Genomic DNA, 15,768 nt, shown 5'->3' with positions numbered 1-15,768 from the left:
TTATTATTAATATTATTATTTTTTATAATCATAGTAGTAGTAGCAGACGTAGTAATTGTAGTACAGTAGTAGTAGTAGCAGTAATAACAGTAGTAGTAGCAGTAGTAATATAAGTAGTAGTAGTAGAAGTAGTAGTAGTAGCAGTCGAACTGATAGTAGTAGTAGTAGTAGTACAGTAGTGGCAGTACAGTAGTACAATAGTAAAAGCAGTAGTAGTAGTAGCTGTAGTAGTCAAAGTAATTGTAATAGTAGTAGCTGTAATAATATAAATAGTAGCAGTACAGTAGTAGCAATATTAGCAGTAATAGTAGTAGTAGTATTAGCAGTAGACAAAATAATAGTAATAGTAGTACAATAGTAATAGTAGTAGTACAGTAGTAGCAATAGTAGTAGCAAAAGTAGTTGTAGTAGCCGTAGTAATATAAATAGTAGTAATACAAAAGTAGCAGTAGTAGTAGTAAAATAAAAAAATAGTAGTAGCAATAGTAGTAGTGATAGTAGTACAGTCGTAGAGATATTAGAACAGTAGTAGTAATAGTAGTGGTAATATAAGTAATAGTAATTATAATAGTAGTAGTGATAGTAGTACAGTAGTAGTAATAGTAGTAGTGATAGTAGTACAGTAGTAGTAATAGTAGTAGTGATAGTAGTACAGTAGTAGTAAAAGTAGTAGTGATAGTAGTACAGTAGTAGTAATAGTAGTAGTAGGGATAGTAGTACAGTAGTAGTAATAGTAGACGTGATAGTAGTACAGTAGTAGTAATAGTAGACGTGATAGTAGTACAGTAGTAGTAATAGTAGTAGTGATAGTAGTACATTAGTAGTAATAGTAGATGTGATAGTAGTACAGTAGTAGTAATAGTAGTAGTAGTGACAGTAGTACAGTAGTAGTAATAGTAGACGTGATAGTAGTAGTACAGCAGCAGTATTAGTAATAGTAGTAATAGTAATAGTAGTACAGTAGTAGTAAAAGTAGTAGTGATAGTAGTACAGTAGTAGTAATAGTAGTAGTGATAGTAGTACAGTAGTCGTAAAAGTAGACATGATAGTAGTACAGTAGTAGTAATAGTAGTAGTGATAGTAACAGTAGTAGTAATAGTAGACGGGATAGTAGTAGTACAGCAGCAGTATTAGTAATAGTAGTAATAGTAATAGTAGTACAGTAGTAGTAAAAGTAGTAGTGATAGTAGTACAGTAGTAGTAATAGTAGTAGTGATAGTAGTACAGTAGTCGTAAAAGTAGACATGATAGTAGTACAGTAGTAGTAATAGTAGTAGTGATAGTAACAGTAGTAGTAATAGTAGACGGGATAGTAGTAGTACAGCAGCAGTATTAGTAATAGTAGTAATAGTAATAGTAGTACAGTAGTAGTAAAAGTAGTTGTGATAGTAGTACAGTAGTAGTAATAGTAGTAGTGATAGTAACAGTAGTAGTAATAGTAGACGGGATAGTAGTAGTACAGCAGCAGTATTAGTAATAGTAGTAATAGTAATAGTAGTACAGTAGTAGTAAAAGTAGTTGTGATAGTAGTACAGTAGTAGTAATAGTAGTAGTGATAGTAGTACAGTAGTAGTAATAGTCCCTTAATTGTTTTATGTGTTTAATGTTAAATTAAAATGTAGAAAATAAATTAAACTAACAAATAAAGAAAAACAATGAATGTGAAGGTGTGTCCAAACGTTTAACTGGTACCTGTACGTGCCAATCATTCGTCTCGTCCAATCAGAGACATTGGCGGGTGGGGCACAACGTTGCCTAGCAACAACAACAGCAGCCGTAGCAGAGCCCAAACAGTGAGAGTCTGTTATATAACTAAACCTCCACATAGTTAGAGTAACTACTTTTTGTGTATAACGAAGTATAACCTACTTTAGCTTCGTTTTCAGTAATATAAAAATATGATACAGTGCACATTTTATTTCTTTATTTTATTTGTTTTAGAAACGATATAAGTTACACATAAAATATTGGTTAAATCTAAGTTACTCATACACTGAGCAGCATCCTTTAATATTATGCACTGGGCGGTATAGTGGTATGATCTTCATGTTTTTGAGGAGTTTGAATGTGTTTTAGTGAATTATTTGTTTATTTCAGCGCAGGGAAAGTGGATTTTTCCCGAATTCAGGACTGTAATCTGATCCCTGCGCCAATGAGAACTGCGGTTTTAGGGGAAAACTGAAGGGAACAAGATGGCTGCGGGACACTGGGAAAGTTTCTCTTCTTCTCAAACGGAGGATTTAATCATCCAGAAACGACGAAAACGCACTTAATCAGCTTTAAAACAACGATTAAGCTCGTTCCCCACGCTTGATCAGGATTTTTTTTGTTTTCCTTTTTGTTTAGGCGACGAAGAAGCTGGATTGCTTGTGATGTCTTTTTTCTGAGAGTTCATGATTTTTGCTAGTAATGTTAATCTAAATTAGTTGACTATAAAGTTAGTTTGGAAACAGACCCCTCCATATTCATCACCTTAAAATGTACTAGCTAGCTAAACTTGTAGCTACTAAACTAAACCAAACCAAGGACTGAACCATGAGCTCCACCAGACCCCGCTCCCAACAGCAGCAGCAGCAGCAGCTGCACACCCAGCCGGCCTCAGCCTCCCTGCCGCCCAGCGAGGCCATAGAGCTGGGCACCGTGCCTCACTCCGCGCCTGAGGAGCAGGAGGAGAGCCCCTGCCCGCCGGCCTCCAGCTCCCGCCAGGCTTGGAGCCGAGACAACCCAGGCTTCGAGCCCGAGGACGGACTAATGGGCGCCAGCTGGGCCCCGGGGAGCCCCGGACGCAGGTCTCTGTCCACGGCTTCCAGCAGCAGCAGCGGCAGCAGCGGCCTGGGCAGCTTCAGCGGTGGAAGCAGCGGCCGGATCCGCGGTGGGCTTTCACCCGGCCGGCCAGCAGAGGGCATGCAGCACGGCTGGGGGAAGAGGATACTGGCGAAACTCAGAAGTATACATTGCTGTTTATTAAAGATACTTATAAAAGGCATCTAAAAATCTTTTAAAAATGCTGATGAATTTCTTAACTATTTTTTTACACTAAGTGTACATGGAAATAATAAAGAAAGCGAACTATAAAAATGTTAAAGACAATAAATAGACATTTAGTTAATTCATTAAGGTTTAATTACGTTTCTTTCATTTTAATTTTTATTAGGGCAGCACACTATAATTTCAGCACTGTTATTGTAGTGTATCTACACGCGGGGTAATCATATTGCATGTAACGTTATATTACATTTGTAAAAACGTTTTTGCTGCCTGCTATGCATTACTAATATCATGACATGAAAAGATAAGATCTTTCAAAACCGCAGTATATGTGATAGAAAAAAAAACATATTTATTCTTAAAACATTTATACTTGTAATACTTTAATATCACTTTTACACTATTATATGTAACGGGGCTCCATAACATGTGGAAGCACTGAACAATGTATTTTTAAAGCAATACCTTTGACAGTCAGTATTTTCAAAATAGTGTAAGATATTCTTCAGTCACTATAAGTCACTATTACTGGTGATTTTTTTCCAGAGAAGAAGCTAAAGAACCAAAAACTAAAACAATAAATTCATAACGCTTTTCTGTACATTTTCCTGATAGTGTATATGGCAGTTTTGACACTTATTACTTGTGTAACACTCATTATGTCTCTATTACTTAACCTTAAGATCCATTATGTACATACAGTCTCATTTACGTCATAAAATATTTTATGTCACATTGTAAATAATGGCAAAAACTATTAACATCCAAATATTATTTAAAGCAATATACAGTGTATACTGCTTATGCTTGTGATATCTAGTAAGCCTACAAAAGCCTTTGCTTTATACTTGATCAGTTTGCACTATGATTTTAATGGAGATTAACTGTTTTGTGCTTTATGATTCCAGTTCTGTGGGGCACACGTCTAATGGAGGACAGTGAAAGCAGCAGGGAAGTGTATTTAAAGAACGTTCTGAGAGAGACCGTTACCTACATCTTCTTCCTCATCACTTTATGCATCAGTAAGTTCAATAAAATAACCACATTGTACAGTTGTGCAGTTGTGCATTTTTCTGACAACATTTGCATCATAAACCCTGTCATGTCTGATTGAAGCTTCCATTGCATCGACTATCAGTTAGATTATTCTAATCCCAGAGTAGCATAAATTTTGAATATCAGTTAAAATGTAGTTTCTTGTAAATATAACTAATTCAAGACTTTAGTCTGATACCTGCATTGATACTGATCTAAACATCTGACTTTATTTTTTCAATAGCTAGGAAAGCATCATGCAAAATAGAGTATAACTAGGTACATGAAGTACAAGTTGAAACAAAAAGGTTCAATAAATGAAAACGTTTTTTTAAAGATAAATTGGGGGTGTTGGGGGTGACATGCTGGTGCTGAAAGTAGTGCATGTGTTGTGCAGCTCCAGGATGTGTGGACAAGGAGTCCTTGCTCTGGTCTCTTGTCTGTTTGGTGTGTTCTTTCCCTGTCTTTGTCAGTTTAGTTTGGGTACTCCAGTTCCCCCTGCCCCCAAGAACATGTTATGTGAATTGCTTGTACTTAGTTACCCCTAGGTGTGAGGAAATGAGTGTGGATAGTACCCTGTGATGGACTGGTGCCCTGTCATGATGGATAAAGTTTAGACTTGTTTCCCAGATCTAGCCAGTGAGCAATGCAGCTGATCAATCCCTGCTGGCAATACAGTTCCTATTTTGTACAGCTTTGTACAGCGAGACAGTCAATAAAATATGTGATGAACTAGTGTATTTTGACGATATTTAAAGCATTCAAACAGGATCCAAACATTAGGTATAAATTGGTATTACTTCTCAGCATGAAAAGACAAATCAAGACAGGGAAATCAATATATCCTGTTAATATTTCCTGTCACATTTATTCTCAATTCCTAATGGTCTTACTGGCAGGCAGTAGATAACTTGCTGTAATGGAAAGTATTCATGTCTCTGTGTGGTTAAAGCTGCGCTGTACTTCAGTTGTATCTTTTGAAAAAAAAAACTGTCCAGTTTTGTCCAGTTGTAAACCAAATGCACCACAAAAGCAGTATCTTATCATCAATTACTGTAGTGTAAATGAGTAGATTCAGATTTACAGTTTCTGTCAGTTTATTGTACATCCAGAGAGAACAAGAAACTTAAGGTCATCAAAAATAATTTTGGCAAAGTTTGACATCATTATACTGTTTCCTGGCAAGATGATTTTAGTCAAGGCTAACTTTTGGAGAGAGAAGGAGTAAGTTGGAAAGAATTTAAAAGGGAAAACACAAGTTTCATGCAGAGGAGCAAACATGTATAACAAGAACCAAATGGTTACAGCTTGTCTGATAATTGTGACTAATAGTATTTTTAAACTAATAAAACACTGTCTTTTGTCTGCGTGTGTTTCAGTAACATATGGGATGGTAAGCACCAACATGTACTTTTACACTAAAGTCATGTCTCAGCTCTTCCTGGACACACCTTTGTCAAAAGGGGATCCCACCACCTTTAAGACTCTCTCAACCATGGAGGACTTCTGGAAAGTAAATAACTTTATTTGAGCTTCAAATGAAATATATAGCTTAACTATTTTAATATCTTCACAAATAATAACACAAAGAAAACTGCTCAGTTTTAATATTTACAGTAATATAGAGAAAGTAGTAAGAAGGGCAGTGTTGAGTTCTATTATAAATCATAAAAAAGTGAAGATGTATATTTCCCCAGAAAATTAACGGAAATCCACAGCAGAAAGTTTAAATTTTGCGTCATATGCTTATGTGAAATTATTGGCTTGTTAAAAAGTAAAAAGCTAATTATTGCCTGACTCCTAAATTAAGTGCACATAAACACTCTCACACACTGTATAAATCTCTGCAGTACACAGAGGGGCCGTTTCTGAATGGGATGTACTGGGATGTGTGGTACAACAACAAGAGCCTCCCAGAGAACCAGAGTCTGATCTACTATGAGAATCTTCTGCTGGGCGTCCCTCGCCTCCGCCAGGTCAAAGTGCTCAACAAGTCCTGTCCTGTACATGAAGACCTAAAGGACGAAGTGTATGACTGCTACAGCATCTACTCGCCCGCCAGTGAGGACAAGGCACCCTTCGGCCTTAAAAATAACACAGCGTAAGAAAACACCTCCAAAACGAAATTCTGTTTTGAAAGTGCTGTGTTATAATGTATAAATGTAATATGTAGAATAAGAATTTCAGAAGTGTAAATTGATTAAGAATATACTTCTAGAGTCATCAGGTTTCAGTTAAAATTGTATTTACCAGACAGGTAAATGTTAATTAGTCAGTGTTCTTTCCATGTTCTTGCGAAACTTTTAACCGTGTAGTTTAAACAATTGTGTGTGTGTGTGTCGCAGGTGGGTGTACTCTGAGGAGAATATTCTCGGAGAGAGCAGCTACTGGGGTGAGGTGGCGACTTACAGAGGAGGGGGATACTACCAGGATCTGGCCCGCAGCCGTGAGGAGTCGGCCAGGCAGCTGAAGGAGTTAAAGGACAACCTGTGGCTGGACCGTGGCACCAGAGCTGTGTTCCTTGACTTCTCTGTCTACAATGGAAATGTCAACCTCTTCTGCATTGTCAGGTCTGAAAAAATATATAAATTCTATATATGTAAACATTTTATTTTTATTAATGAAGGAAATTTTGCAATTATGTGTTGAATTGAAATCCTTGGTCTGAAACCAACAACTGTGTTTTCTTATTTCTTGTGTGTCCTTTTACTACACACAATTTAGACCTATTACTCATCAGAATTTACATTTATTAGCCAATCAGACCTAGCAACTTAGCCCAGCTCACTGCATTGAAAAAGTAAAAATCTGCTCACTGAAGTAATGCATAGTAGCATCTCAGCTAATGAGGCAGTAGCTTAATATTAATATTAAAATTATTTGAGAAAATATATAAACATATGTATTAAAATGTGTGTAGAGTATAAAACATGTTGTAAGTGCAAAGTACAAATGACTGCACTGCCATGAATAGACAAAATGCAAACACTATGTTTGATTCTTTTTCATTTATTAGCCTTATTTTATATATTTATTTAGTGAATCCTGTTTTAAATCACATTACAGTCAGAAACAGTTTTTTTTATATATTTTTTAACAGCAAAACATAAGTCAGGTCTGAAAGGGTTAAATATTGGCTTTTTGCCACTTTTGCATCCCTAAAATGTTGGCTAATATATAAAAATGAGAAAAGAGGTTTGTCGTGTAGAAATGCAGATTTACTAAATAAACTTGTTTTAAAATACTTCTAATCTGATTGGAAGATGATGTTAAAATTATGAACATAAAGGAAAACAGTCTGTAAAACAGCTTCTCCACTCCAACTTATTAACTTAACCATTATATAAAGGAACACACAATTATATTTTTTTTAATAATGTTATCTTACAGAATGCTAGTGGAGTTTCCTGCGACGGGGGGCGCTGTGACATCTTGGCAGTTCCAGACAGTTCGTCTGGTGCGATATGTGTCGAGCTGGGACTACTTTGTAGGGACTTGTGAGGTGGTCTTCTGCCTTTTTGTGCTGTACTACATGGTGGAGGAAGTGCTGGAGATCCGTCTGCACCGCCTGCGATACTTCAAAAGCCTGTGGAACTGTCTGGATGTCATCATAGTAACTGTGAGAGAAACTTGACAAATGTTGTTGCTGTTTTGTTTTCTCAGCCATTACATTGCTTATGTGATTGATCATGATTTTCTCTTTGCTTGTAGCTGAGTGCCCCTGCCATCATTATGAACATCTATAGGACATCAGCTGTCAGTAACAGGCTGAGGTACCTTCTGGAGAACCACAGCACTTACCCAAACTTCCAACCTCTCGCTCAGGTGCAGGTTCAGTTCAACCACCTGGCTGCAGTCATTGTCTTCCTTGCTTGGGTGAAAGTAAGGCTCATATCTGTACATTCATAACTTGTACATGCTTGTATGTAGAATTATAATTTAAACAACATATTTGTGTTAATACTGTGAATAGACAGTTGAATTGAAGTTTTCTATTTTTCTTTTTCACAGCTCTTTAAGTTTATAAACTTCAATAAGACCATGAGTCAGCTGTCCACCACAATGTCCCGATGTGCTAAAGACCTTCTGGGATTTGCCATCATGTTCTTCATTGTGTTCCTGGCGTACGCGCAGTTGGCCTACCTGGTGTTTGGAAACCAGCTCAATGACTTTAGCACCTTTCAGGCCTGCATGTGAGTCCATTTTTTTTCACTGATTTGAAGACAGACATTGTATTTTTGCCTTTTTTAATAGTAATTGAAGCATTTGTCCAAAGATAGTCTGACATTTGTATCAGTCTATATGGTTAATCATTTTTAATCATCCTCAACAATGTAAGATGAAATAAATATTGAAAAGGATTGTTTAAAGTTTAAGGTGGATTATTGTATTCTTTCTCTGTTTCACATTTTACACAGTTTTACACAGTTCCGGATCATTCTTGGAGACTTTGACTTCTCTGAGATTGAAGAGACAAACAGAGTTTTGGGGCCGATCTACTTCACCACCTTTGTGTTCTTCATGTTCATGATTCTGCTGGTAAGGAAACAAATGAGAAAAATAATAAGAAAAAAAAACAAAACCACTGAAAAGTATACTGAATCTACTAATAGACTAAAAAGTACTTAAAGGTTTGGTTTCTCAGACAGGTATTAAGCCTAGTCCTAGACTAAATAATCCTTTCTGTGGAAAATATTAATTCAAAATACTGTGTAGTCCAAAACTAGGGTCAATCCCTGTCTAGGAAAATCCTCATGTATGTGTGTCCAGAGGACCAGATGCTGGTACTAGCTTGACAATCTTTTATTGATTAATCATTCTGTTGTATAGATTACAATAACATAATTATCTGTATCTATGTAGTCTAAACGTTCAATTAAATAAAATCCATCAGTTGTATAGAGTGGAGTATTAAAATATTGTCCTGATGGCCATTGGTAGCCAGGCCCATATAAGTCTTCTCACTCCAGATTTTGCTAATTAATGTCCCTTCTCTGTTCCTCAGAACATGTTCTTGGCTATCATCAATGACACTTACTCAGAGGTAAAGGCAGACATGGCTCAGCAAAGATCTGAAATGGAGATTACAGACCTCATTAAAAAGGTACAGTTGAATAAAAAGAGTATTTCTTGTCTCTACAGTGTGCCTGTATTGATTCATCCAAACCTAATAATGAAAATGCAGCAGAAGAAATACTAAAATAAGGAGTGGGTCACTTGTGTGCCTTCACAGGGTTACCAGAAGGCCATGGTGAAACTTAGGCTAAGGAAGACTACGGTTGATGACATCTCCGACAGCCTTCGTCAGGCAGGAGGCAAACTCAACTTTGATGAGCTTCGGCAGGACCTACGAGGGTGAGCAAAAATATACATGTTAAATAATATTTCATAATTAATGTCTTCAAAATATTTGATTTATGCCAATCTGTGTAGAATCATCTCCTCAAAGCTGATGTGTGTAATGTTTCATATTTGCAGAAAGGGACACTCAGATGCTGAGATTGAAGCCATTTTTGCCAAATATGACCTGGATGGAGACCAGGAGCTTTCTGAGCATGAACACCAACAGATGAAGGATGATCTGGAGAAAGAAAGAGTGAGTAAATGAGAGTGTCCCAAAAGAGCCTCTCATTTCTGCTATTTAATATAAATGTAATCAATTTAAATGTGTATATAGTTCCTTTTACAACTCAGTTATTTTTATAAGCTTAATAACCATGATTGACATGATTTGATGATGTCTTTTGCCCACTTGATTCTATACTATAGTGTAGTAGATATTTTGATAAGTTTTGCAAAAGCTACTGTTCTATAAGAATACAGATGTTTTGGGAGTTTTGAAGCCCTTTTAACTGAATTACATGTAGACTTACCTGTACACACAAACGCAAACACACTCAGCTGTACCGGTGCTCAGTGTCTCTCACACACATGCCAGGAGGACTTGGATCTGGAACGCAGTTCGCTACCCAGGCCAATGAGTGGGCGGAGCTTCTCTCGAAGCCAGGATGACTCTGAGGAGGATGACGACGAGGACAGTGGGCACAGTTCCCGTCGGCGTGGCAGCAGCTCTGGGGGCGTGTCTTATGAGGAGTTCCAAGTGTAAGCTTCTTATTGTTATTTTTCTACTAAAGTGTATTCAATTCTACATTAAACTTCCACATTTCCACCACATGTGGCATCTTACGTAGCTCAATTTGAGCCAAGGAGAATCAGATCAATCGGAAATAATGATTTTTGATCTATACCAACTCATCCCTCACTATTAAAGAATCATGGTTGGAATATTGTGTTGTACCTTAAGTAATGTGTAATACATTGTCTCCTTCAAAAGTATTGGAACAGTGAGGCTGATCCCTTTATTTCTGATGTAGACTGAAAACATTTTAATTTGACATTAAAAGATGAAAATGAAACAGAAGATCAATAATTCAGCTTTTATTTCGGATCTGATACACAGTTCAGAAGATAGCACATTCTGTTCGATCTCACACATTTTTATTGTAAGCAAAAGTGTTGGAACAGATTAACTTAAGGTAAATGAAATAATAAGATTTAATATTTAGTTGCAAATGCTTCACTTGCAGTAACTGCATCATGTCTGTGACCCACTGACATCACCAACCTTCTGCATTTTTCTTCTGTTAGCAGTAGATTATATCCTCTGAAGGTTGTTGCTGATGTCATTAACAGTTATTTTAGGGTCATCAACTGCTGTGGTTTTCCATGGTCTACCTGTTCATCACCTGTTATTTAGTACACCGGTGACGACTTCTTCAGGACATTCCAAACTGTTGTTCTCGCTATGGACTATATTTATACAATGGTTCTACTTGATTTTCCATTTTCTCTCAGCTTCACAGTTGCTTTTTTTGACCTATAGACCGCTCTCTGGTTTTCATGTTGGTTATTCTTCTAACTATAAATACACAGTCTGCACAGATAAAACCCAGATCTGAAACTGAGCGCAGTTTATTGTTTAAATATTAATGTATCAGTAAAATTCCTGGGCAACAAAATACACCTCACTGTTCCAATACGTTTGGAGGGCACTGTATGTAATCATAAATTCTGTGTGCTGCCAGATTGGTGCGGCGGGTGGATCGGATGGAGCACTCGATTGGAAGTATTGTGTCTAAGATCGATGCAGTCATTGTAAAGCTGGAGGCTATGGAGAGAGCCAAGCTGAAGAGGAGAGAAGTGCTCGGCCGGCTGCTGGACGGTGTCATGGAGGTAAGAGATGTAAACACATGTGGTTGCCATGTCTGTAACACTTGAGAATAGAATGGTCAGACTAGATTAATAGAAAACATGTAAATAGCTTACTTAGTTCTGTAACATCGTTTTTTAGACAAATGGAACCAAAGTGAAAACACATAATGTGTAAAACAGGATGAACTCAATGGCTAAATAATTCCAAATGAGGCCATTCCAAATACAATTTCTATCTGATCAAATGAGGTAGATTATTCTTTAAATAATCTTTAAATAGAATAATAATAGCTTTGAAAACACCTGTAACCGATTAGATCCCCAACCAGAATGTTTAAGTACTTGTAGCATGCATATATAAATATATATATATATATATATATATGGGGGTTTACTCAGACTATTGGGGAAAATGTACATACAAACACCTCAGTAAGATTCTAGAATCATGATTAGTTCATTTGGTTTGGAAGAAAGCTTTGCATGTAAACATTTGCATGCCATTGTAATGGCATGTTAATTTCTATCTGTAAATTAAACTGGAACACTGATGTATAATAATTAAATGAATAAAATGCTAATAAAATTAGTAGAATATATTTTAATGGCAGCATATTCTGCACAAAAATGTTTTATATAATAATATTTATGTATTATGTATGTTATAAACACCTTAAATTATAGTTGGAAAACCTGCTCATCTATTACCACTGTGGTGATGTACAAAACTGGTGATAACATTTATTTCACATATTACATCTCTTTTTTTGTCTGTTTCTCTCTTGTCCCATATTGTATCTGTTAGGATGAGAGGATGGGAAGAGATACAGAGGTTCACAGGGAGCACATGGAGAAGCTGGTGCGAGAAGAGCTCGAGCGCTGGGAGTCAGATGACGCCATCTCTCAGGTCAGCCACCAGCAGGCCACTCCGATCGGAGCTCAGGCCCGCATACGCAGTGCCCGTCCCGCCTCCTCTTTATCCACTGAGGATCCAGAAGCTGGGGGCAACGGGAGTGGACATGTTTAAGACCACCTTTCCTTAGCTCATTGCCAAGAAGTATTCCTCATTTTTATAATCACAACAGTATTATGGAGTGTATGCTGCAGTTTATTCATTCGTTGTGCACTTCTAGTTCAGGTACTATCTTTAGTTCAGGTTTTAGAATAATTGAAGTTTAATGTATTAAAGTTCAGAGAATTCAAGAGAAAATCTTGTTTAAAAATCACCCATTTAACACATAAACATTCCAATCTGCCTACAATTTTTTTTAAACTGAAGATTGTGTGGAACCTTAGAAAAAAATACTGTATCTGAGGTTTATATTAATACGTGGGTTAGTGCTGGGCGGTATACCAGTTCATACAGTATACTGGAGGGGAATTTTTTACATACAGCCATACCACTAGAGGCGCTGTGGAGCATTGTGTAGAACAGCACCGCAGAAAAAGCCCTGTTTAAATATATTAATACTGTAGCTTGAAGGATAATATTATTGCTGAACTAAATGTATGTGTTAACTGAAGAAAGAAGGAAATTGTTGCTGATTTTAATACTGTACTGCCTGTAGTGGCTTCAGAAAAACATTGTTAATTGGTATTAAACTTGTGTCTAACTTCTGAAATAGAGCTTTTGATGAAAAAACCTATTTTAATACTTAAACATTGAGTATTTCAGGTCCATTTATAGTGTTTATGGAACTATTTAAAAAACTTAGTTTTGTAAAGAAAGCCATGTTAAAGTTGTTGGCGTGTCTCAACAATATTAATAATAAGCTCTATTGTTTACATTCTTCAGCTGTTTTTTTCTGCTAATGAAGTCTGATTTCTTCATATATTGTGTAACTTTGTGGGACAAAGTAAACCCAATAGTAATCAAAGCCATAATTTAAGGCCTTAGTGTTTTGTTTTATATTATATGTACTTCTAACAGTACAGTAAATAAATAAATAAAATTCTGTGATATACAGTGAAACCGTCAGAATCTTGAAAAAATACAGTGCATTTTTACATTTTTGGCCATACCGCCCAGCACTAATGTGGGTAAATATGTGAGTCTTCTCTTAAAATATATGAAGGTACACTTATGTTTTTGATTGCACAAAATATTTTTGTAGTATACATACCTTGCATATCAGCTCAAAAATGAACACATTCTGTGTAATATCAGTACTATTATAAAGCACTGTGTAGAAAAGGCTGTCACTCCAGGCATGAAGTTAACATTCCATATTTGCAGTTAGTTTTAGTCAAAAAAGTATTTATTTTTCCTAATTTGTAGCATAGCCAAGTGGCAGATACTATGGTACCTTTAACAGACCAAGACTTAGCCTTTATTGTTTAAATGCACATATATTATTTAGGTAATGCCACAAACTATGGCCATACATCTTTGAGCATCATTATTATCCTGCAGAAAAACAACACGCATAAAATCTAAAAGTGGAATCCGATCATTATAAGGTACAGCAAAAAAATTCAACTATTTATTTTTTTCCACATTTTTAAAAAAATAAACAAAACCATTGCAATTCAATTGATTCTCAATGCCGCTAATAATTCTGTATTCATTTTAACTGTTCAATGCTATAACTGTGGTTTTTGTCTTATTTGTATTTTCCAACTTAACTATCAATTTAAATTCGGTTAATTAATTTAAATGGCTGTCTGTATTTTCAGAAAAAAATAGCTTAAAAATGCTTTTTAGGTTGGGCCTCAGCATTTGTCATGTTTATGAGAATAACCTATGCATTCTGTCATTATACTGTATATAATTCTGATCTGAAGCATGTACTAATAGCCTAACATCCTGAATGACCTCTTTATTCTCTGAAGAACAGGAGCAAGAACTGACTTTTTTAGTACATTAGCACTATTTTAATTTACTTATTATAACATGCTTAGTTTATTAGATATTTATAGTGCTGGATTGGGTTTATAATGTTGTAGCCATTTCAACTGTTACACGATATTGCTACCATAGTGTGTACACTTAAAAAAACTGCTTTAGGTGCTCTGTTATCTGAGTCTTCTCTCAATATATGTATGAAGGTAAATGCTTGAAGGCTTGTGTGACCTTCAGTTTGTTTATATAAACAATAAGAAAGAGTTTGATTTGTAAATTCAGAGAAAGGTTTTGATTTCACAAATTTAAAAGTCCTGAAAAAAGATGAAACATCCATATTTTCTTTCATTTTACTGAAGGCATTATACAATGAAGGTCTCTGCTTTGATAGCGATACTTTGAGTTATTTGTAATGGACATTTTACACAGTGTTATGCATTTAAATGTATATAAAGCACAATTATTTTCTACAGTACAACACTTTACTCATATTTGACCCAAAATATAATATTTCTGTTATGTGTCGTTTAATGTAGCTGCAAGAGTGGCATGTTTTGTCATATTCTGTCATCTATATTACTGTTTTGTGTAATTTCTTATTTTATACATATTGTAACTTAAAACAAACTTCGATTTGGAGTGCATCTGCTTTCATGGGAAGGCCGTGTGAGTTTTATTGTTTAGCTGCATTTGCAAAGCTTTGTCTAAATATCCTGGCACTGCTTTCACTGTTTTTATTAGAATGTTTTTTGCTTTTCATTTCTATGCTGCTAACGTTCAAAATGCTGTTTGATACAACATTTTACAACATGCTATTTTGATCAATACATTTTGATCAACCCCAGTTTATTAACAAGACAGTACTTGTATCAGCAAACAGCTATTCATATCAGGCTCTGTACTGTGCTTTATGGTACTTTGTAGTCCTCTGTACTTTTTAATCAGTATTACTGTTTTTTAAATAAAGTGTTTGCAGACTTTTATTCAGTGGCGTGTTTTTCTCCAGTGTTAATGAGTGAAGCTGTTTGATTTACTTCAGTTTGTACATTAAATATATAATAGTTATCATTGTTTTCAGTCAATTTTGTCCAGACAGATTTAAGTAGTCACAGTTAATGGATTTTGCCTTGACATGGCTTCAGATTGATCTCCATTAATTCGTCAATTGATGTTTGTTGACAGGGGATTAGGCCAGATTAAAACAGATTAGTCTGCTTTAAAGCACAGGATTAAATCAGTATTATGTGAGAATTGGCATTTTTTGCTCTGGGGCTCCCCCTAGAACCTGGAAGAGGAATTCATGATTTAAACCACCACTAATGACCATTCTTTGAACACATTTTACCGGTTGAGAAATACAGAAACTTAAGTGAAAGAATCATATAAACTGCTGCAGTAGAGTAATATTAAAATATTTCACACAAATATGCTTTGGGTTACGCAGCGTTAGCTCCTAATCAATCCCTGCTAAGCCTAATAATATATTCATTCTAAAAACTGGGGTGTCGGGTCGCTTTTTGCGGGAGTTCTTTTGGCCACGTCATGCATCTTTACCTACTTACATCACATGTACAGACTCTAAAAGAGGATCCAGCTCAGTTTTCTAAATGCGAGCGGCTGGTGGTGCAATGGAGACTTCAGAAGGGGAAACTCAAACCTCAGTAGCTCGCTTACTCTGAAACTGAACTTAA

General features: G+C 35.9%; 1 protein-coding gene across 3 annotated transcripts; it reads left to right on the top strand.

Annotated features, from left to right (window-relative positions):
* The first annotated feature begins 1,757 nt into the window (after positions 1–1,757).
* Positions 1,758–15,060, top strand: pkd2 (polycystic kidney disease 2). 3 transcript variants are annotated; one of them, XM_049481542.1, is made up of 15 exons: positions 1,758–2,947; positions 3,897–4,010; positions 5,403–5,536; positions 5,874–6,124; positions 6,369–6,593; positions 7,414–7,642; positions 7,735–7,905; positions 8,035–8,216; positions 8,442–8,562; positions 9,029–9,127; positions 9,257–9,378; positions 9,502–9,619; positions 9,941–10,125; positions 11,109–11,256; positions 12,041–15,060. In XM_049481542.1, exons 1-15 carry the CDS (start codon positions 2,536–2,538, stop codon positions 12,260–12,262), a joined length of 2,733 nt encoding a protein of 910 aa, XP_049337499.1. In that variant the 5' UTR covers positions 1,758–2,535; the 3' UTR covers positions 12,263–15,060. The 3 variants fall into 3 exon arrangements, with proteins under 3 accessions (XP_049337499.1, XP_007234370.2, XP_007234369.2); XM_007234308.4 differs by having other exon boundaries at positions 1,760–2,947; positions 9,965–10,125; XM_007234307.4 differs by having other exon boundaries at positions 1,762–2,947; positions 9,962–10,125.
* Positions 15,061–15,768: the final 708 nt, after the last annotated feature.

Source organism: Astyanax mexicanus, chromosome 7 (assembly GCF_023375975.1).
Source record: "Astyanax mexicanus isolate ESR-SI-001 chromosome 7, AstMex3_surface, whole genome shotgun sequence".
Lineage (NCBI taxonomy): Eukaryota > Metazoa > Chordata > Actinopteri > Characiformes > Acestrorhamphidae > Astyanax > Astyanax mexicanus.
This window is presented reverse-complemented; position numbering and strand designations above follow the sequence as displayed.

What these genes read in the sequence shown, in the direction of transcription:
- pkd2 (XM_049481542.1), top strand. Translation starts at nt 2,536, where the DNA reads ATGAGCTCCACCAGACCCCGCTCCCAACAGCAGCAGCAGCAGCAGCTG. An exon ending in TTACAGACCTCATTAAAAAG is followed by an intron (nt 9,128 to 9,256) that starts GTACAGTTGAAT and finishes GTGCCTTCACAG; the next exon opens with GGTTACCAGAAGGCCATGGT. An exon ending in ATGATCTGGAGAAAGAAAGA is followed by an intron (nt 9,620 to 9,940) that starts GTGAGTAAATGA and finishes ACCGGTGCTCAG; the next exon opens with TGTCTCTCACACACATGCCA.